Genomic DNA, 24,340 nt, shown 5'->3' on the forward strand with positions numbered 1-24,340 from the left:
AAACAACTAAATGTTTCTAAATGTTTTGGCTGTCTGAGATGCTGTGTTGGTAGAAATAGGCTTTATGCTGTAACGTCTCTATGATTAAAGTACAGTGCTGAAATATCCACAGGGTCACTGATGAGCTGCTTAAAGTACAGTGCTGAAATATCCACAGGGTCACTGATGAGCTGCTTAAAGTACAGTACTGAAATATCCACAGGGTTCACTGATGAGCTGCTTAATGTACAGTACTGAAATATCCACAGGGTCACTGCTGAAATTCAAAATAGGAGTTAAAGCACAATCAACACGTTTGCTTTTCATTTAATTCAACTCTACTAAAAGTTATTTCATTAACCCTTACTGAAACAGTCATTGTATTCATTCCTACTGAAACAGTGGTCTGTAGTTGAACAGCTACATATGGCCATAAAGTCTGATTTCATGCTCAGTGAAATAGATTTTCACACTCTTTGAAGTGAAATCACTGTGGTTGCCTTATTAAGGCATTAGGTGGGAATGATGTGCACCAGTGGATTTCTGAATGTGTGTGTGTGTGTGTGCGTGCATGCATGTGTGTGTGTGTTTTTCTGGCAGGTTAGTCTTTCTCGTCATGAGTGTTGTTCTGGAGGCAGCCCTGCAGAGTGGTCGCTAGCTGGCACAGCCACAAATCAAATCAAAGTTTATTTGTCACGTGCGCCGAATACAACAGGTGTAGACCTTACAGTGAAATGCTTACTTACAGGCTCTAAACAATAGTGCAAAAAAGGGATTTGGTGAACAATAGGTAAGTAAATAAAACAAAAGTAAAAAGACAGTGAAAAATAACAGTAGCGAGGCTATATACAGTAGCAAGGCTATATACAGTAGCAAGGCTATAACAGTAGCGAGGCTATATACAGTAGCAAGGCTATAACAGTAGCGAGGCTATATACAGTAGCGAGGCTATATACAGTAGCAAGGCTATAACAGTAGCGAGGCTATATACAGTAGCAAGGCTATAACAGTAGCGAGGCTATATACAGTAGCAAGGCTATATACAGTAGCAAGGCTATATACAGTAGCAAGGCTATAACAGTAGCGAGGCTATATACAGTAGCAAGGCTATAACAGTAGCGAGGCTATATACAGTAGCAAGGCTATATACAGTAGCAAGGCTATATACAGTAGCAAGGCTATATACAGTAGCAAGGCTATAAAAGTAGCGAGGCTACATACAGACACCGGTTAGTCAGGCTGATTGAGGTAGTATGTACATGTAGATAAGGTTAAAGTGACTATGCATATATGATGAACAGAGAGTAGCAGTAGCGTAAAAGAGGGTTTGGCGGGTGGTGGGTGGGACAATGCAGATAGCCCATTTAGCCACTGTGCGGGAGCACTGGTTGGTCGGGCCAATAGAGGTAGTATGTACATGAATGTATAGTTAAAGTGACTATGCATATATGATAAACAGAGAGTAGCAGCAGCGTAAAAGAGGGGTTGGGGGGGGCACACAATAAAGATAGTCTGGGTAGCCATTTGATTACCTGTTCAGGAGTCTTATGGCTTGGTGGTAAAAACTGTTGAGAAGCCTTTTTGTCCAAGACTTGGCACTCCGGTATCGCTTGCCATGTGGTAGTAGAGAGAACAGTCTATGACTGGGGTGGCTGGGGTCTTTGACAGTTTTTAGGGCCTTCCTCTGACACCGCCTGGTGTAGAGGTCCTGGATGGCAGGCAGCTTAGCCCCAGTGATGCACTGGGCCGTTTGTACTACCCTCTGTAGTGCCTTGCGGTCGGAGGCTGAGCAGTTGCCGTACCAGGCAGTGATGCAACCAGTCAGGATGCTCTCGATGTTGCAGCTGTAGAACCTTTTGAGGATCTGAGGACCCATGCCAAATCTTTTTAGTTTCCTGAGGGGGAATAGGCTTTGTCGTGCCCTCTTCACGACTGTCTTGGTGTGTTTGGACCATGTTAGTTTGTTGGTGATGTGGACACCAAGGAACTTGAAGCTCTCATCCTGCTCCACTACAGCCCCATCGATGAAAATAGGGGCGTGCTCGGTCTTCCTTTTCCTGTAGTCCACAATCATCTCCTTAGTCTTGGTTACGTGTTGGGATAGGTTGTTATTCTGGCACCACAAAGTCATAAAACCTGACCCTAACCTTAAATTAAGAACAAAAATCTCAAATGTTTTTCCTGAATTTTTTACAATAGCCAATTTTGACTTTGCAGTTGGCCTATTTAGCAGGAAATGACTCATTTCTCCCTCAAGGACAAGACCCATCCCAATAAACGTCAACCTGTGTCTTTGTGTCAGTGTGTGTGTGTGTCTGTGTAGCTCTCTGTGTTTTTGTGCATGTGCCTTCAACCCTCTGTGTTTGTGATCCATGTCATCTAATACCCTCTCTCTCTCTGTCTCTCTACTCTCTCTCTCTCTCTCTCTCTGTCTCTCTACTCTCTTTCTCTCTCTCTCTGTCTCTCTACTCTCTCTGTCTCTCTCTCTCTGTCTCTCTCTCTCTGTCTCTCTCTCTCTGTCTCTCTCTCTCTGTCTCTCTCTCTCTCTCTCTACTCTCTGTCTCTCTGTCTCTCTACTCTCTGTCTCTCTCTCTCTGTCTCTCTCTCTCTCTCTACTCTCTGTCTCTCTACTCTCTGTCTCTCTACTCTCTGTCTCTCTCTCTCTGTCTCTCTCTCTCTGTCTCTCTCTCTCTCTCTCTCTCTCTCTCTCTCTCTCTCTCTCTCTCTCTCTCTCTCTCTCTCTCTCTCTCTCTCTGTCTCTCTCTCGCTCTCTCTCTCTCTCTCTCTCAGGTGTGTGTTTCCTGTGTCTGTTGGATGTGGTGCCGGTGAAGAATGAGGATGGCCTGGTGATCATGTTCATCCTCAACTTTGAGGTCATGTCAGACAACAAACAGCCCAACCAGAACCTCAACCAAAAGCTGCCTCCCTGGCTCCCCACAGGTAACCACAAGCTGCCCCCCTGGCTCCCCACAGGTAGCCCCAAGCTGCCCCCCTGGCTCCCCACAGGTAACCACAAGCTGCCCCCCTGGCTCCCCACAGGTAACCACAAGCTGCCCTCCTGGCTCCCCACAGGTAACCACAAGCTGCCCCCCTGGCTCCCCACAGGTAACCACAAGCTGCCCCCCTGGCTCCCCACAGGTAACCACAAGCTGCCCCCCTGGCTCCCCACAGGTAACCACAAGCTGCCCCCCTGGCTCCCCACAGGTAACCACAAGCTGCCCCCCTGGCTCCCCACAGGTAACCACAAGCTGCCCCCCTGGCTCCCCACAGGTAACCACAAGCTGCCCTCCTGGCTCCCCACAAGTAACCACAAGCTGCCCCCCTGGCTCCCCACAGGTAACCACAAGCTGCCCCCCTGGCTCCCCACAGGTAACCACAAGCTGCCCCCCTGGCTCCCCACAGGTAACCACAAGCTGCCCCCCTGGCTCCCCACAGGTAACCCCAAGCTGCCCCCCTGGCTCCCCACAGGTAACCACAAGCTGCCCCCCTGGCTCCCCACAGGTAACCACAAGCTGCCCTCCTGGCTCCCCACAAGTAACCACAAGCTGCCCCCCTGGCTCCCCACAGGTAACCACAAGCTGCCCCCCTGGCTCCCCACAGGTAACCACAAGCTGCCCTCCTGGCTCCCCACAAGTAACCACAAGCTGCCCCCCTGGCTCCCCACAGGTAACCACAAGCTGCCCCCCTGGCTCCCCACAGGTAACCACAAGCTGCCCCCCTGGCTCTCCACAGGTAACCACAAGCTGCCCCCCTGGCTCCCCACAGGTAACCACAAGCTGCCCCCCTGGCTCCCCACAGGTAACCACAAGCTGCCCCCCTTAAAATATTGAAAACAGTTGTGTTCAGTGATTGAAGCAAATAATATTAATTAGGTTTTATGGTAGTTCAATTAAATGTATTGCTTTCTCTCTCTCTCTCTCTCTCACCCATACCTATCCCTCTCTCCCACTGTCTCTTTCCTTTCTCTCCCTCCCTGCTTTCCTCTCTCCCACTCACTCTCTTTCTCTCCCTGTCTCTTACCACAATTTTTTACTCTTCCTATTTTTTACTCTTCCTCTCTCTTCCCTCTTCCGCTTCCTCTAGGCCGGCCGCGTGGCTTCAAGCTCCGCCTGCCCTCACGCCGTTCGCTCAGCAATAGCAAGGCCTCTCTGGACGACCCGGAGATTGGGCACCTCCCAGCCCCCAGCCACCCCAGCCACCCCAGCCACAAGTCCCTAGCTTTGGGAGAGCTGCTCTCCCTCCCCCCCTTACCTCTGGAGCACCAGAGATCCAGCAGTGGAAGCAGCAGCACCAGGCCGGACCTGCTGTGGCCCGAGGACCCGCGCACCCTGCTTGGCTCAGAGCCTGCACCTTCCTCGCTGCCCCTCGGCCAGTCGTCGCCCCGCATCGCCCTCCGGATGTTTAACCCAGATGCCTCGGTATCCAACTGCAGCCTGTCACACAGCCGCTCCCGCGAGAGCTTCCACAGCATACGGCGGGCATCGTCTGTGGATGACATCGAGGCCATGCGGCCTCCGTCGGGTCGGAAGTACAGCACGGTCGGGCCCATCCACAACAGCACAGGTGGGGGAGGGGGGGGGGGGATTTTTTACCTTGAGAAAGAAAATACACACAGGGGTAAAAGCACAGGGGTAAACACACAGGGGTAAACACACAGGGGTAAACACACAGGGGTAAACGCACAGGGGTAAACGCACAGGGGTAAACACACAGGAGTAAACACACAGGGGTAAACACACAGGGGTAAACAGTACAGTAGGAACTAGGAATCTGTATGTTGTAGCACCTATTACCACCTACTTCCTTGGTATTTTAGAAGCTTTGAAATACATAAAAGACCCCTATATTTCCTGATTCTACAGTATTTAACCACACGTTTTATTCTGCTCCCATACTGTATGGTAGGGCTGTATGCTGTGGCCCAATAAATCTATCTGTATGGTAGGGCTGTATGCTGTGGCCCAATAAATCTATCTGTGTGGTAGAGGTGTGTTCTGTGGCCCACTAAATCTATCAGTGTGGTAGGGGTGTGTTCTGTGCCCCACTAAATCTATCAGTGTGGTAGGGGTGTGTTCTGTGGCCCACTAAATCTATCAGTGTGGTAGGGGTGTGTTCTGTGCCCCACTAAATCTATCAGTGTGGTAGGGGTGTGTTCTGTGGCCCACTAAATCTATCTGTGTGGTAGAGGTGTGTTCTGTGGCCCACTAAATCTATCTGTGTGGTAGGGGTGTGTTCTGTGGCCCACTAATGATATCAAATAGTGTTTGAACACAGGTGTGGTCCGAATAGTCTGGGCAGTCCTCTGAAAGTGTGTTCTTTCAGGGGCGGTGAACAACAAGTCCAACATCATCAACTCCACGTCGGACTCGGACCTCATGCGTTACCGCACCATCAGCAAGATCCCTCAGATCACCCTGAACTTCGTGGACTTCAAGGCGGACCCCCTCATCGCGCTGCCCGGGGGGGACATGGACATCATAGCCCCTTGCAAGCTCATCGACCGCACACACCACGTCACCGAGAAAGTCACTCAGGTAAGAGGGCCATCTGTGTGTGTGTGTGTGTGTGTGTGTTCAGCCAGGTGTGTCTGTGGATTAAGGGTGGGAGTGCACGTGGGTATGCATCAGGTCGGATACCCACGGTTCCCTGCGGGTGAGCTGCAAAAGAAATCAGCTGGCGGGTTGGAAACATTTTAAATCAGGATAAAAACATGAATCCAGGAGCTTGTTGGGTTGCATGTGGTGCTAATGACATTCTGTGAGTGGGAAGGCAGATATGGTTTCCTTTTATCCAAATGTTGAATAGACAAATTAATGAATGCATGAAATTGGCTCTCGGGAACAATTCTATGCAGGTGGGTCCTGACCCGTTCAGGAATCTAGTATGTACGAATGGGGTGGTGGGTGAGGTAGTGTGGTGTGTGAGATAGAGGTGTGGTGGGTGAGGTAGAGGTGTGGTGGGTGATGTGGGAGGTAGGGATATGGAAGGGGTGAGGTAGGGTAGGGTAGGGGCGAGGGATGGGGGAGGTGAGTGTGGGTGTGGTAGTGGTGTGTTAGGGGTGAGGTAGGGGAGGTAGGGGTGTGGTAGGATTGAGGGAGGGGTGAGGTGGGGATGTGGTAGGGGTGAGGGACGGGGACGTGGGGGGGTAGGGGTGTGGTAGGGGTGAGGGACGGGGAGGTGGGGGGGTAGGGGTGTGGTAGAGGTGAGGGAGGGGTGAGGTGGGGGGGTAGGGGTGTGGTAGGGGTGAGGGACGGGAGGTGGGGGGTAGGGGTGTGGTAGGGGTGAGGGACGGGGACGTGGGGGGTAGGGGTGTGGTAGGGGTGAGGGAGGGGTGAGGTGGGGGGTAGGGGTGTGGTAGGAGTGAGGGACGGGGAGGTGGGGTAGGGGTGTGGTATGAGTGAGGGGGTTAGGTGGGGGTGTGGTAGGGGTGAGGGACGGGGACGTGGGGGGGTAGGGGTGTGGTAGGGGTGAGGGACAGGGAGGTGGGGGGGTAGGGGTGTGGTAGAGGTGAGGGACGGGGATGTGGGGGGTAGGGGTGTGGTAGGGGTGAGGGACGGGGAGGTGGGGGGGTAGGGGTGTGGTAGGGGTGAGGGAGGGGACGTGGGGGGGTAGGGGTGTGGTAGGGGTGTAGTAGGGGTGTGTTAGGGGTGAGGGACAGGGACGTGGGGGGGTAGGGGTGTGGTAGAGGTGAGGGACGGGGATGTGGGGGGTAGGGGTGTGGTAGGGGTGTGGTAGGGGTGAGGGACAGGGACGTGGGGGGGTAGGGGTGTGGTAGAGGTGAGGGACGGGGATGTGGGGGGTAGGGGTGTGGTAGGGGTGTGGTAGAGGTGTGCCTATGAACTGCTATAGTTTCCATTATTTCCATCGTCTGTGTTTATACTATGTGTCTCTGTGTCTTTACTGAAGGCTGCCATGCATCCCCCAGGTTGGGTGAGTCTCATTGGTGGTGGATGGGGTGAGTTGCCCCACAAAGCGCTGGCTTTTAGACCTAGTGAAAACGCTCTTCTGATACAATACTGGTGGATTGTTGCTTAAGATGTTGGGTTCCTGCTCTGAGTGAAAGCTTGGTGTTTGCTATGATGGCGTCTTTAGCGGGAGACATAACTGGGTTACCAGTGCTCCTTGTGTGCAGTGAGCCGACGTGTCGCTGATGCCTCAGAGCTAGCTTGATTGAATGTGAAGCAGAGGGATGACAGAGATATTGAATGGTGACAGATGAGTCTGTCGCCACGGTAATCCCGTGTGTGAGGAAAACACGTTGAATTGAGTTAGGGAAGACTGGAATCTGTATGATATGAAAGATGGTTTCTTGTCCTGCATTTGGACACCTCTTTTAATTTGTTTGGTTTTGCACAGATTTGATTTGCTCAGTGAGGGGCGATATATTATGAAGTACAGCTTCCTGAAGACTTCTCTGTGAGGGGAGGGTGAGAGAGGGACAAGGAAAGACAGAAGAGGATTGAGAGGTGAGCAAGGAAAGACAGAAGAGGATTGAGAGGTGAGCAAGGAAAGACAGAAGAGGATTGAGAGGTGAGCAAGGAAAGACAGAAGAGGATTGAGAGGTGAGCAAGGAAAGACAGAAGAGGATTGAGAGGTGAGCAAGGAAAGACAGTGGCAATGTGACCTTAAGCCCACACTTCTCTCGCTCTCTCTCTCCCTCTCTCTCGCTCTCTCTCTCCCTCTCCCTCTCTCTCGCTCTCTCTCTCCCTCTCCCTCTCGCTCTCTCTCTCTCTCACTCTGCCCCACCCCCCACCCTCCTCCCCTCCTATATCTCTGCTTTTTAGAAAGGCCTCTGCATTGTATACTGATATACCACAAGTCAATAATTTCACCAAGCTTTCTCGATACATTAATAGCCTCGTTCTTAGAGGCTGCTGTACCCACTGAAATGCTGCTGCACACAGTACATACTATGTTATACCAAAAAAACACAACTCAGTCAGGTTGACTTTACAGTAGAGCTTATAAATAGGTAGAGAGGTAGGGGAACCAGTACAGGTGACAGTGCTAGCGGGGGTTTAATGAGTTATGAGGCCATGGAGTGTATTATTACACCTAACCTAAAACATCTAGAATGCTTTACCATCTACGACCTGCAGGTGGCAGCACTCTCCAACACTACCTCTAACCTCTAACCTCTGACCAGGACACAATCCTCCGAGGAGTAGTCAAGAAGATGTAGACAGAAAGAATTCAGTAACACTTCCTTTTAACCTTTTAAGGGGTCCTTGTTACAGTGTAATAACAACATGTAATTGCAGTCTGTAATTACAGAAGTGTAGCAACAAATTCTTGCTACCGTGCTTGTTTCAAATGAGCAGGTTTCCACTATATTCACCAACTTTATTGTTTCGCTTCTTCGTTGCGTCCGATTTCATTAACAATTGTGACAAAGGTTGGGATTTCTTGTGGATGCATCTGGGTGTCTGAGAGATTATAGCCTACGCTCAATAGACTCTAATTACTTACCCATGAAAGTGAACTGCTCAAAATATATCTCCAGTCAACGTTGTTGCTAGCGTACCATCTGGTTAAATTGGTTGAGTTTACAAAACAGATCCAACACAGGTGTCAGCCCAGATGACACTATTTCAAAGCATTGGACATGTAATGTTTGCCTAATTACAATGCATTTACTAGTTGTTACACGGAATCTAGCTAGTTAAAATGCAGCGTACCTTGAGGGGTACTTATTAGTAATTCTAGTGTAACTAGAAAGTACATTGCCCATCCTGACAATCTAATTATCAGCTTCTGAAAGGGTAATCCAAGTGATAAATAAACACACCAGTACATCAGGTAGTACATGTGATATCTGCATAAATACAAGTGACACTCCTCTAGCGGCAGTGCAGTGGAGCACACACACAGAAACACACACACAACACACACAGAAACACACACACTACACACACACAGAAACACACACACAACACACACAGAAACACACACACAACACACACACAGAAACACACACACAGAAACACACACAGAAACACACACACAGAAACACACACACAGCACACACACAGAAACACACACACAGCACACACACAGAAACACACACACAACACACACACAGAAACACACACACAGCACACACACAGAAACACACACACAACACACACACAGAAACACACACACAACAAACACACGCAGAAACACACACACAACACACACACAGAAACACACACACAACACACACACAGAAACACACACACAACACACACACAGAAACACACACACAGCACACACACGCAGAAACACACACACAACACACACACAGAAACACACACACAACACACACACAGAAACACACACACAGCACACACACAAAAACACACAGTCATGCACACAACACACACACATAATACATTGCTCAAACACTCATCATGACGCACACACACACACAACACACACACACACACACACATAATACATTGCTCAAACACTCATCATGACACACACACATACACACACATACACTGACTTGCACTCATCTCTATCCACACCCCCATGCTATTCACCACTCAACAGAGTGAGGGTCCCACCCCAAGCATCACTTCACCACCCAACAGAGTGAGGGTCCCACCCCAAGCAGCACTTCACCACCCAACAGAGTGAGGGTCCCACCCCAAGCATCACTCCACCACCCAACAGAGTGAGGGTCCCACCCCAAGCAGCACTCCACCACCCAACAGAGTGAGGGTCCCACCCCAAGCAGCACTTCACCACCCAACAGAGTGAGGGTCCCACTCCAAGCAACACTTCACCACCCAACAGAGTGAGGGTCCCACCCCAAGCAGCACTTCACCACCCAACAGAGTGAGGGCCCCACACCAAGCAGCACTTCACCACCCAACAGAGTGAGGGTCCCACCCCAAGCAGCACTTCACCACCCAACACTTCTTCAGCCAATGGCAAAATGCTAGGAGCAACCTCACAGGCTGTAGAACCACCAAGAAACTACACTATGCAAACAGGAGACTGAGCATTATAGTGGATATGTTGATGTTTAGTCTCACACCTTGTTAGAGTTGGCAGTTGGGAAGATCGCCACTGTTTTCCCTGTACAGTAGTGTGTGATGTACACAGAAATGCATTAAAGAGAGGATCTTGAAATGGTGAGAAGGTCTTGGATCTTGACATGATCTCGGTGGGTGGGTGTCTCTTTGGCTTACTAGCAAGACATTGTGCAAGAGATAAGTTAGAAGAAGCTGATGTAATAGTGTTAAATGCTGTGAGTACTCCCAGATGACTCTGAGAAATAGAGGTGAACTATGGAGCTAATGTCTCCAACTACCGGTATAACACTGGGGATTCCGACTGATGGACCATATATGAAATAGATACCTGGATTTAATGTGTTTTAATAAATACAAATATATACAGTATATACAGTATATACTGTATATACCAAACATTAGGAACACCCAGTTTAGTCTTGTTTGTGAGTATTCAGATCTGATTGACTAGTTTTAATAAAAACATTTCTAATACATTTTTAGATTATTTAGTTTCAGTTAGTTTTAAGATCTGATTTAATGTTGTTTTATTTAGTTTAATAAAAAATAAAAAAAGACATTTCTAATACATTTTTACATGATTTAGTTTCACTATTAGTTGTAGTGTTAAGGACCTACAGCAGCCTATGTGTGGGTGGCTAGGGGCCATTTCTGTGTTATCTTAATTCTTTTCTTTCAGTTTACTAAATAATTGTTCTTGTTTGTTTCCTTATAGTTTCAGCTTTTAGTTGAATGTTTCTATTTCTATATTCCGTAGACACAAGTGGTGTAACCCTCCAGTAGCAGATCCAGTAAGACAGGACAGTATGTGTTCTCTCAGGTGTTGTGAACAATACTTTGTTAAGGAAGCTAGTTGGGGGAGATAAATTATCCCTCTCCAAATGCTGCTTCTGCAGCAAGGAAACAAGGAAATGAATTGAACAATTGAACAAATGAATCCCACAGTTGTGTCAAGTTGGCTGGATGTCCTCTGGGTGGTGGACCATTTATTGATACACACAGTATACTGTTTAGCACGAAGAACCCAGCAGCATTGCGGTTCTTGACACCAACCGGTGCGTGTGGGGAGATAGAGGTATTTGGATGGATAAATCACACAGCTGCACTTGCACAACTGTCCATCAGTATTAACGATGGCTCCTCAGATATGAGTTTTAAGGATCGGACCCTTTTTTTTTCAATTTTCGCCTGAAATGACATACCCAAATCTAACTGCCTGTAGCTCAGGACCTGAAGCAAGGATATGTATATTATTGATACCATTTGAAACGAAACACTTTGAAGTTTGTGTAAATGTGAAGGGAATGTAGGAGAATATAACACAATAGATCTGGTAAAAGATAATACAAAGAAAATAACAATCGTATTTTTTTACCTGCTCCTTAATAGTGACATCTTGACACACACACACACACACACACACACACACACACACACACACACACACACACACACACACACCGACACACACGCACACACATACACAACAATAGTGCATATTGATTTTATCATTTGAAACTCTCCAATATACTTTGCTTTTTGCTGTTGCGTCAACAGGCTGATTTCGTTGTAGCCAAACGCTCTGTGGGAGGCTGATGCTAGCCGGTGTGCTGGACAGCTGTGTGTCCAGACAGAGGGGTTAGGGGTCAAAACGTACAGTATCCTCTGACACTCAAGGTCCTTTGAAGTTTTAACTGGTTCTCCTAACATCGCTCAATTTCTTCGTTGGAGCTTTGCAGTACAGCACACTGTGTTCAGAGCAAGCTGTTCATTCGTGGTTGAACTGTGTGAATATTACTTTCCTGGTGTTCTAGCTGAGTCTACAGTCACAGCCGAGGGCACAGAGATACTGTTGTCTTAAGGCTTAGCTATACTGATCTTAGAAGCTCAGTCAGGCGGAAGAGGTGAACACTGATTGGAACACTGAAAAAGTCAACAACCTAACAGTAGAACAGGCCTGCGTTTGGGTTGCCAAGTCTCAGTAGTGGTTGATTGAAAAAGCACTGGGTCTGACAGGTACTTGGCTACTCACTGTATGGGGGGGGGAGTTAGGCAAACCTACTGGACTCAAGCTTCCTTAGAAAGTCTACGTGGAAACATTGGCAGTGCTGGTCGTTTGATTGTCCTCTGTATCAATGTAGATATTTCTTTACGTAATAATACGCATGTACTGTGCATGAATTTAGACTGTACAAGGCTATAGAATTAACTCAACCCTGAAAACCGCTACGTTAAGTATGTTTCTTGTTCTCACCTGCCTCCTAACCCTTGACCTTTGTGTCCAGAATGACCATTTATGACAGTTGATATTACAAGACACTTTATGTGTTCAAATCACAAGGAATGGTATGGTTGCTATAGCCTTCCCTGTGGCTCAGTTGGTAGGGCATGGTGTTTGCAACGCCAGCATGGTGTGTGCAACGCCAGCATGGTGTGTGCAACGCCAGCATGGTGTGTGCAACGCCAGGGTTGTGGTTTCGATTCCCACGGGGGGCCAGTACAATTATATATCTTTTTTTAAATGCATGAAATGAAATGTATGCACTCACTACTGTAAGTCGCTCTGGATAAGACTAAAAATGTAAATGTAATGTATATATTCAATCTGCGCTGTGTTTAGAGAGTCTATCAATTTTTGCTCTCACTTACCTCCTTTGATTTCAAGCTTTGACCTTTGTGTCCAAAACGGCCAATTAACCTCAACTCGGAACACTTCAATAGTGCCTTGAAGTATCCACTAGTTAAATGGTTCCCAACTTCAGTCCTCCAGTACCCCCAACAGCCCAACTCCAGTCCTCCAGTACCCACAACAGCCCAACTCCAGTCCTCCAGTACCCCAACAGCCCAACTCCAGTCCTCCAGTACCCCCAACAGCCCAACTCCAGTCCTCTAGTTCCCCCCCAACAGCCCAACTCCAGTCCTCCAGTATCCCCAACAGCCCAACTCCAGTCCTCCAGTATCCCCAACAACCCAACTCCAGTCCTCCAGTATCCCCAACAACCCAACTCCAGTCCTCCAGTACCCCCAACAGCCCAACTCCAGTCCTCCAGTACCCCCCAACAGCTCAACTCCAGTCCTCCAGTACCCCCCAACAGCCCAACTCCGGTCATCCAGTGCCCCCAACAGCCCAACTCCAATCCTCCAGTACCCCCAACAACCCAACTCCGGTCATCCAGTGCCCCCAACAGTACACATTTCTGTTGTAGCCCCGGACAAAAAAACACCTGTTTCAACACATTGATGGCCTGAAGATTAGTTGACAAGTTGTGTGACCGCCCGATGCTACAATACAAATGTGTACTGTTGGGGTTACTGGAGGACTGGAGTTGGGCTGTTGGGGTTACTGGAGGACTGGAGTTGGGCTGTTGGGGTTAGGGAAATTGGCAGTACGTCTAACCGGCCTCACGACCGCAGCCCACATACGTGTATGGTGTTGTGTGGGCGAGCGGTTTGCTGATGTCAACGTTGTGAACAGAGTGTCCTATGGTGGCGGTGGGGTTATGGTAAGGGCAGGCATAAGCATCGAAAACAATAGCGTTTTATTGATGGCAATTTGAATGCACATAGATATCTTGAGGCGCATTGTGAGGCACATTGTGAGGCCCATTGTGAGACCCAACTGTGACCAGCAGATGTATATCTGTATTCCCACTTATGTGAATTCCATAGATTAGGACCTAATGAATTTATTTCAATTGACTGATTTCGTCGTATAAACTGTAACTCAATAAAATCCTTGAAATTGTTGCATTTTGCGTTTATATTTTTGTTGTGTTGGAGTGTAGGCTAATGTTTATCAGTTAACCTCTATGGGCTAGCTGGGACGTGACCGTCCCACTCTATTCAACAGCCAGTGGAACAGCGTGGCGCGAAATACAAAAAACCTCAAAAATGCAATAATTTCAATTTTTCAAACATACGACTATTTTACACCATTTTAAAGATAAGACTCTCGTTAATCTAACCACATTGTCCGATTTCAAAAAGTCTTTACAGCAAAAGCAAAACATTAGATTATGTTAGGAGAGTACATAGCCAAAAATAATCACACAGCCATTTTCCAAGCAAGCATATATGTCACAAAAACCCAAAACACAGCTAAATGCAGCACTAACCTTTGATGATCTTCATCAGATAACACTCCTAGGACATTATGTTATACAATACATGCATGTTTTGTTCAATCAAGTTCATATTTATATCAAAAACCAGCTTTTTACATTAGCATGTGATGTTTAGAACTAGCATACCCACCGCAAACTTCCGGTGAATTTACTAAATTACTCATGATAAACGTTCTCAAAAAAACATAACAATTATTTTAAGAATTATAGATACAGAACTCTTTTATGCAATCGCGGTGTCAGATTTTAAAATAGCTTTTCGGCGAAAGCACATTTTGCAATATTCTGAATACATAGCCCGGCCATCATGGCTAGCTAATTTGACACCCACCAAGTTTGGCCCTCACAAAACTCAGATTTACTATAAGAAAAATTGGATTACCTTTGCTGTTCTTCGTCAGAATGCACTCCCAGGACTTCTTCTTCAACAACAAATGTTGTTTTCCAAATAATCCATAGTTATATTGAAATAGCTCCGTTTTGTTCGTGCGTTCAGGTCACAATCCGAAGGGTGACGCGCGAGCGCATTTTGTGACAAACAATTTCAAAATATTCCATTACCGTACTTAGAAGCATGTCAAACGCTGTTTAAATCAATTTTTATGCTATTTTTCTCGTAAAATAGCGATAATATTCCAACCGGGCGACGTTGTATTCATTCAAAGGCTGAAAGAAAAAAATGGAGTAGTCTCGTGACCGCGCATCTCCAGTGTCACTGTCCCCAGGCTGACCACTCACAAACTGAGCTGCTGTACTTCGCCCAGAGACTGCAGACACCCCATTACACTTTCTGGCGCCTTCTGAGAGCCAATGGAAGCCTTAGAAAATGTCACGTTACAGCACAGATGCTGTATTTTCGATAGAGATGCTACAGAAGGACGACAAATTGTCAGACAGGGCACTTCCTGTATGGAATCTTCTCAGGTTTTGGCCTGCCATATGAGTTCTGTTATACTCACAGACACCATTCAAACAGTTTTAGAAACTTCAGAGTGTTTTCTATCCAAATCTACTAATAATATGCATATTCTCGTTTCTGGGCAAGAGTAGTAACCAGTTTAAATCGGGTACGTTTTTTATCCGGCTGTGAAAATACTGCCCCCTAGCCCAGACAGGTTACATAGGCTACATATTTGAAAACAAGTGCTGGCCTACCTGTGTTGATTTAGATATAGCCTAGGCAGGCTTCGGCTGGAAAACTCCAGGACTCCGATTACAAGAGAGTATACTGTTTATGTATAAATAACGAGATGTAGTTGTTTATAAACGGCTCTGGTTTATTAGCTACAACGTCCTCATGAGCTAGCAACGCAACAACTGTTTAGCCCAGTTACAGTGGCAGGTACAGGACATCTAAGGTTAGTCAAAAGGAACTCACAACAAGAACTCCCACTGACTACATAGAGAACAAATACAATTGTTTATTATGGATGTTCATGACAATTACGTTTGCATACGCTACGCAGTGTATGTGAATTGACGTTCACTACTCTCGCACGCAAATTTCTCTTGGTGTGAATTTTGCTTCATGGGGTAAAGAGCAAACAAGCAAATGCAGAAGGAGAGAGAGAGAGAGGAGAGAGAAGGATAGAGAGGGGGTGGTAAAAAAATCACCTCTCTCTTCACCTCCCTTCTCCTTCACCTCCCTCCCTCTCCTCTTTCTCATCCCTCCACCTCTACCTCTCCTCCCTCTCTCCTCTCTCTACTTCCCTCTTATCACTTCACATCTCTCCACTTCTCCCTCTGCTCCCTCCCTCTCCCTCTCTCTTCTCTCTCTCTCCCTCTTATCCCTTCACCTCTCTCAACTTTTCCCTCTCTCTCCATCCCATCCACCTCTCTTCATCCCCCCACCTCTCCCTCTCATCCCTCTATCCCTCCCTCTCTCCCTCTCTCTGCCGGTGACCCATTTTATCTGCCCTGGCACCATTAATCACAGTAGATGCTTGGCTGGGGCGTGTGCCTCACTGCCCTACCTCATCACTGGAGGGTAATTGAATTAACACGAGAGAGAGAGAAAGGGAGAGCAGCTGGGAAAGTGAGGAGAGAGGGAGAGACAGAGAGACAGACAGAGAGAGAGAGAGGGAGAGAGAGAGAGAGAGAGAGAGTAGTAGTGAAATAAAAAACAGTAAGTGTTCATGTCTGCTGCTACTGTCTAGCAACACAAGCTGCCAAATGTTTAACTGGCAGTGCATCCAATTGTCGTGACATTCACAATGATTACTGCCAACCCCAAACTTGGAAATGGTTAGTTCCAAGTCTGGTGCTATACTGTGGCAGCAAGCCACACAGCAAGAGGCCAATCCATCCAAGGTGAGGGGGGCGTGGTGAGAGGACAGGCTCATCTTGGGAGACAGTGGAGTGAGCCTGGCCACAGAGTGGTAGTGCATTTCTGACAGAGAGACCCTGTTATCAGTGTGGATCAGCACACTGACTTACTTTACCTGGTCTTGTCCCCTGATATATACTGTACTCAAGCTGGAGGTGAATGTACTGTAAACTCGACCTCCACTTTTCTCAGGTTGCATGCACACACACACTAATAATTTTATTTTATGAAATCCCCATTCACACCCTTTTCTCTTATTCACACTCAAGGTCAAATCTCTATCTGTGAATAGCATATTCATCGCTCCCGTGGGGGGCTCATCTGGGGGAATAAACTGCCAATGCTGGCATTTCTAACAAAGTCATTATCCCTGACCCCATAGATGACCCTGGGCCTATAAATACCAACAGAACCCTGCGGCTCCAAAAGACTCACACCATAATACAAGATACTGGAACACTGTGTACTATATCGGCCTAGACTCACACCATAATACAAGATACTGGAACACTGTGTACTATATCGGCCTAGACTCACACCATAATACAAGATACTGGAACACTGTGTACTATATCTGCCTAGACTCACACCATAATACAAGATACTGGAACACTGTGTACTATATCTGCCTAGACTCACACCATAATACAAGATACTGGAACACTGTGTACTATATCGGCCTAGACTCACACCATCATACAAGATACTGGAACACTGTGTACTATATCTGCCTAGACTCACACCATAATACAAGATACTGGAACACGGTGTACTATATCTGCGTAGACTCACACCATAATACAAGATACTGGAACACTGTGTACTATATCGGCCTAGACTCACACCATAATACAAGATACTGGAACACTGTGTACTATATCTGCCTAGACTCACACCATAATACAAGATACTGGAACACGGTGTACTATATCTGCCTAGACTCACACCATAATACAAGATACTGGAACACTGTGTACTGTATCTGGCTAGACTCACACCATAATACAAGATACTGGAACACTGTGTACTGTATCTGGCTAGACTCACACCATAATACAAGATACTGGAACACTGTGTACTGTATCTGGCTAGACTCACACCATAATACAAGATACTGGAACACTGTGTACTATATCTGCCTAGACTCACACCATAATACAAGATACTGGAACACTGTGTACTGTGGATACCTAGTGACCAGTTCTCCTGTTCCACTGTACTCTAGTTTAGCACAACACACAGAGTGATGGAGTTGGATTACGACAATAAACAGTTTTGTATAATACTGTTTAAACATAATTAATCGAACCCACTATCCTGGCATTGCAAGTGCCATGCTCTACCAACTTTGGAGAACATGGTGGAGATGTGATTTGCTATCAGTGTCTCCTTGAGCCAGGATAAGGGTCTTTTCCATGGTAACAAAAGTAAAATAAATACGCACACAAGAGGGTTGTCTTTGTTTACTATTGTTATTTACTCATTACCTTCACTAGGTGATCTTGTTGATCCATTTTAAGATGTTTTTGTGTCGCTGTATGATTTCAGCTTCCTGTTAGTGTTCTGGTCATCACACTGGACTTCTTTACAGAGAGCACCAAGCTGTAACGTTAGCCAGAGATATCAAACGGCAAACTAACATGTAGCTTAGTAATAGCGTCTTAACTTGAGACTGGACTTCCTTTCAAAGGAAACACAGCTGTAGTGCTGGTCTGTTAGCCAGGCAGAGATATGAAGTAGACGCCATGGATTTCCATGGTGTGTTTTATGTTAAAATTGTAGGTTGTGATTATTTCCAGTGAAGGTGCATGTACAGGTAAATGCTAGTACTAGTTGTAGTATGTGTGCGGTCCTAGTAGTCTGTCCTCTGTCCTGGTTTGACACTCTTCATGGTTTAATGTCTCTGTGTCCTTGACACCAGTGATGATAGCTGCCAGGTAGACTGTGACCAATGTGCAGGAGATGATAGGAGAGATAGTCACCTGGCACTGGGTACGTGCTTACATGCCTGTGTGTGTGTGTGTGTGTGTGTGTGTGTGTGTGTGTGTGTGTGTGTGTGTGTGTGTGTGTGTGTGTGTGTGTGTGTGTGTGTGTGTGTGTGTGTGTGTGTGTGTGTTGTGTGTGTGAGCAGGTATTCCAGTGTAGCTGTCGTCTTGTTTAGTGACTCATGTTGGGACCGTCTGCACGTGCGGCAGCTTGCACTGAAGTGCTGATGTACTCGTGTTCCTAGTTCAGCGAGCTGTTAACAAATCGTGGCCGCTCGCGCCTGGGCCCAGCGCACGCCACACACCGCAACGCCCTCTCTATCCTGCTCCCCATATGTCCTCGATGTCACATTACCAAGTGAAAATGTAGAAAAACCTAAGGCCACAAGAGGATGGTTAAGAGAGAGAGAGCTTACTAGGCACCTCACAGTGGAATGTACCAAGGGTGGAAAAGAAGCAGTGGGGGGGGGGGCTCCCAGTGCTGGACTCATATACACGGTTCAGTGGAGAACACGTCTTGGAGACGGGGAGATGCATCATACTGACAGAACTACGCCGTCGTCACCAGGTCAGAACAACGCCGTCGTCACCAGATCAGAACCACGCCGTCGTCACCAGATCAGAACCACGCCGTCGTCACCAGATCAGAACCACGCCGTCGTCACCAGATCAGAACCACACCGTCGTCACCAGATCAGAACCACGCCGTCGTCACCAGATCAGAACCACGCCGTCGTCACCAGGTCAGAACCACGCCGTCGTCACCAGACAAGAACCACGCCGTCGTCACCAGATCAGAACCACACCGTCGTCACCAGATCAGAACCACGCCGTCGTCACCAGATCAGAACCACGCCGTCGTCACCAGATCAGAACCACGCCGTCGTCACCAGGTCAGAAACACGCCGTCGTCACCAGATCAGAACCACGCCGTCGTCACCAGATCAGAACCACGCCGTCGTCACCAGATCAGAACCACGCCGTCGTCACCAGAAGCATGTTACCGATTGGCTCACCTACAGGAATTTTGACGTTGTTTCCTTCCAGGAACAAATCTTTTATTCTTCCAATAAGGGACAGTTCATCAACAGGCCGTTACTCTAGTTTAATCACAGGAAATGAACATTGTACCCATTTCCTATTAGTCATGCAGATTGCCAGTAGGATTATGTGATTACAGTTGTTGCTAGTCATAAATTAATTCACTTTATGTTCCCTTAAGAGCAATCAACACCTTGATAAATATGAATAATCTGTGTTTATGACAGTGCGCTAGGAGAAACCAATACACTTCCTTGTTTCCTTACTGCAGAAGCAGCATTTGGAGAGGGATAATTTATCTCCCCCAACTAGCTTCCTTAACAAAGTATTGTTCACAACACCTGAGAGAACACATACTGTCCTGTCTTACTGGATCTGCTACTGGAGGGTTACACCGCCTTGTGTCTACGGAATATAGAAATAGAAACATTAAACTAAAACTGAAACTATAAGGAAACAAACATTAAACATAATTTAGTAAACTGAAAGAAAATAACTAACACACCCGTTTGAAAACCAAAAACAGAGGAGAAGTTTAGCCTCGTGCTTCAGCGCTCCTGGTTGTTGTGGAAATTGACCCACTACTATGGTTTACTTGGTGCATCCACGTCATCTCGCTGGGTCTACCTTTAAACCTAACCTATGACCTGACCCAACAACTTGTGCATTACTGTCCCACAGTGGCAAGAAGTGGTCATCCAGAAAATGCATAGGTTGGTTTCTGTCCCTAACACTAAAACTGAGACTAAATAATAAAATAATGTATTAGAGATGTTTTTTTATAAAACTTTAACTAAATAATAAATACTAAATCAGATCTGAAAACTAACTGAAACTAAACTGAATTTCAAAGAAAAATCTTAAAACTAATAAAATTATATAAAAACTGCAAACGATAATAACCTTGGTGTGCTGTACTGTAGAGAAATACACTCAGTGGTCAGTTTATTAGGTACACTAAAATATTTCACTCCTACAGACAGTGAGTTGTGGCTTGCTATAAAACACTCAGACAGGCATCGAGGCATTCAGTCACTGTTCTATTGAACGCTAGAATCGTCAAAACAAGTGACCTTAGCGACTATGAGCGTGGTATGATCATCGGTGCCAAGCGTGCAAGTTCCAATATCTCAGAAACGGCAGGCCTCCTGGGCTTTTCACGCATGACCGAGAATGGTGCGACAAACAAAAATATCCAGTCAGTGGCAGTCCTGTGGGCATAAACAGCTTGTTGATGGGAGATCGAAGGAGATCTAACAGGCGGGCCACAAACAGGCAAATATCGATGCAGTACAACAGCGGAGTGCAGAACGGCATCTCAGAACACACAACTTGTCGGTCCTTGTCGTGGATGGGCTATTGCAGCAGACAACCACACAGGGTTCCACTCCTACCAGCTGAAAACAAGAAGAAGTGGCTCCAGTGATGCCGTGCCCACCACCAGTAGTGAACAATTGAGGAGTGGAAAAACATTACCTGGGCCGATGAATCCCGGTTGCTGTTGAGTCATGCTGATGGCAGAGTCAGGATTTTGCGTAAGCAGCATGAGTGCGTAACTCCATCCTGCCTGGTATCAACAGTACAGGCTGGTAGCGGTGGTGTAATGGTGTGGAGAATGTTTTCCTGGCAAACGTTAGGTCCCTTGATACCATTTGAGCAATGTTTCCATGCCCCGAATAATTCAGGCTGTTCTGGAGGTAAAGGTGGGTCCGGCTCGGGACCCGATGGGTCTACTTACTATGTACAGTGTATTCTATTCTGTTGGCCAATAAGTGCAAGGATCCAGCTTGATCCAGGAAATACTTAAGAACTTTTATAATTGTGCCTTAGTGATTTACCGTATCTCTGAGTTTATAATTCAAAGTAAAAAAAATCCTCCATTTCATCTGTTTTTTAACCAGTGTTCAGGGTTCAACTAGTTGTGACACTAGAATATGAGACAATTCAAAAATGTACTTGTGGTGGTAATGAGGAAAGAAATTATATCAGCATGTCTGGGTGATTTATTCTGCACCAGTATACGGTAATGGAGTAATTTACATATTTTATTAGCAGTACTACATAAACTGGACTCATCAGTGATTGTTATGTTCCTGTTAAGTTGTACTTAGCGAATGGTTAGAGGGGTTACAGACAAAACAGCCCTCATGGTATAATGCAATTAGCTAGCTTATACATTGGTCATCCTGAATTTACACCAATACCTTTATCCAACTTCCTGTTGATGGCATGAAAGTCCTGTATTTGACTGTGTTTTGCGGACTGGCTAATAGCAAACTAACCAATAAGGACACTGCTTCACACCACCTCATACAGATACTGTAGAACAGTGTTTCACAACCCTGGTCCTCCAGTAACACAACAGTACACATTTTGTATTGTAACCCCGGACAAGCACACCTGATTAAACGTATACATTGTCAACTCGTCATCAAGCCCTAAATGAGTTGAATGAGTGGTGTTTGTCAAGGGCTACAACAAAACGGTGTACTGTTGGGGGTACTGGAGGACCAGGGTTGGGAAACTGTAGACTAATAATCCATGCTTCCATTTGTTGCTGTATCAATATGCAGGCTCTTCCCTTTATCACTCTGTGCAGCCCAGTGAACATGCTATCGCCGCTGTTGTTAGTCAATAGAAAGATACGATTAGCGATTAGCCATGGTTGAATGTTTGCATTAGACGTTAGCCTCAATTATGTCTCCTGAGGCACGCCAACCCTTCCGTGAGAACGAGGCATACCAGGTAAAGGACATTTGGCTCGTCTCACTATTGACTTCGAGCTGAATTCTGTAAAAAACATAAATTGTATTTAGCGTATGAATAAATAATAGCATATATAAATATAGATACATATAAATATAGATTATTATTTGACAGTTGAATACAGTGGCAGAACTGGTCTAGATGCTATAGATATAGCAGGTAAACTCCCCCTCACAACACAATTGTACGTGAAAATAAAGTCACTACCATAAAACCACCCTGTGGTAGGTTTGACTTAACCCAATAACGAGGGTGGTTACAGAATTGGTCAGTTTTAAGTCATTCAAAAAAACACCACCATTGTGACATATTAAAGACCAAGTGCCTCAAACCTTCAAACATATTTTTGCTCTCTCAACATGTGTATCTCTCCCCTCTCTTTGTGAGTGCCACCAGTTGGAAAAAACCATTTCCACCAACGGAGAGGTGCCGAGCGCCATCCGATGTGACTCTCCTGGGGAGCAAGCCTACTGCTGACTCTACCCCCTGTTGAGATTCGTTAAAGGAAATGGGACATTGTGTTTAGCCAGTAATTTGTCCTGTAATTGTATTATACTGTAGATATTCTCAATGAGTTCAATTTCACAAGAGTTATTCAAAAATGTACTTGTGGTGGTAATGAGGAAAGAAATTGTATCAGAATGTCTGGTTGATTTATTCTGCACCAGTATACGGTAATGGAGTAATTTACATATTTTCTTAGCAGAACAACATAAACTGGACTCATCAGTGATTGTTATGTTGGATCGAATCACAGCCACTCAGAAGCGTATTACTTTGCTGTTCATATCATATCACTTCCTCATTATTTAATACCCAGTCTGCCTCCTTTATCACTGTACTGTACACAGCTGTAGCACGCACGCACGCACACACACACATCTCACACACACACACACACATCTCACACACACACATACACACACACACACACACACACACACACACACACACACACACACACACACACACACACACACACACACACACACACACACACACACACACACACACACACCCACACACACACACACAGGCTGTTTTCTAGGCTCATCCCTGGAGAATCTCCCTCCTAATCTAACTGGGCTAATTTAAACGGTTTGATGATGATTATGGCTGTTCATTAATTAAGGGTTTGACCCGGTTCTGACGTGTAATAAATCCTGCTAGTAAGGACTTTGCCCAGTTCTGATAAATCCAGCGACTTGACTACCTTGCCACGTCCTCCGGGGAGCAACAAGCACTAATGAGACTGGTTAATCATCACAACGCCATTTGCAGCCATGATGAGTGATGGGAGAGGCAGGCGGTGGTGGGTGGTGGCAGGCGGTGGTGGGTGGTGGCCGGTGGCGGGCGGTGGTGGGTGGTGGACATGTATTCCGGCTGAAGACGGATCTCTCTCATTCATGATACGTATTCCGGCTGAAAACTGATTTCTCCAGCCTTAGATAGTTGTTTTGGAGGGCGATAGTGCTCTTGAGTGATATGGGGTGATTCAGAGTGACAAAATATTTTCAAGGCTGAACTTGACATCTCACTTTGGCAAAGTACAGTACATACGCAGGTCCACGCAAGTTGTCATTGGCATCAGAGAGAATCTATTCAATTCACATAGGTGTGTCACAACCAAACTCAGCTGTGTAAAATCAACACACGCACACACAAACACATACACACATACAGTACACACATACACACATAGGGCCGTCGCAGGCATGGGGTGCCTGGGTAGATGAATGAACAGAGGGTATCTCCCTTCACCCCTCTGCCCCTTCACGGCTTGGGGGGAGAGAGGCAGGCCAGAGCGGAGCTGCTTAGCTCTGCACTCCTCCCTCCCTGCAGTAAGTGGGGCAACATGCAGAGTCGTGGAGAGGAGTGGTAATGGTGTCATCTGTTAGCGGTGTAGGAGCATACGGGGAAGGGAGGCAACGGGAAGCAGGAGTAACGCAAATCTCAGTTTCCTCTCACCTGGCGAGGCCAGCTCTCAACCTGTCTAACTATCAGACTGACTGACTGACTGACTGACTGACTGACTGACTGACTGACTGACTGACTGACTGTCTAACTGTCGGTCTCTGTGTCGGTCTCTGTGCA

The 24,340-nt window shown here is 46.5% G+C and overlaps 1 protein-coding gene across 1 annotated transcript in view; it reads left to right on the forward strand.

The window, feature by feature from the left end:
• LOC115148677 (potassium voltage-gated channel subfamily H member 2-like) overlaps positions 1-24,340 on the forward strand; it is a 259,906-nt gene that overhangs the window by 160,713 nt on the left and 74,853 nt on the right. Inside the window, exons 3-5 of the mRNA XM_029690778.1 lie at positions 2,770-2,919; positions 4,063-4,542; positions 5,302-5,513. Coding sequence (XP_029546638.1) covers positions 2,770-2,919; positions 4,063-4,542; positions 5,302-5,513 — 842 coding nt within the window. The remainder of the gene's footprint in view (positions 1-2,769; positions 2,920-4,062; positions 4,543-5,301; positions 5,514-24,340) is intronic.

This window comes from Salmo trutta, chromosome 2, assembly GCF_901001165.1.
Source record: "Salmo trutta chromosome 2, fSalTru1.1, whole genome shotgun sequence".
Classification (NCBI taxonomy): domain Eukaryota; kingdom Metazoa; phylum Chordata; class Actinopteri; order Salmoniformes; family Salmonidae; genus Salmo; species Salmo trutta.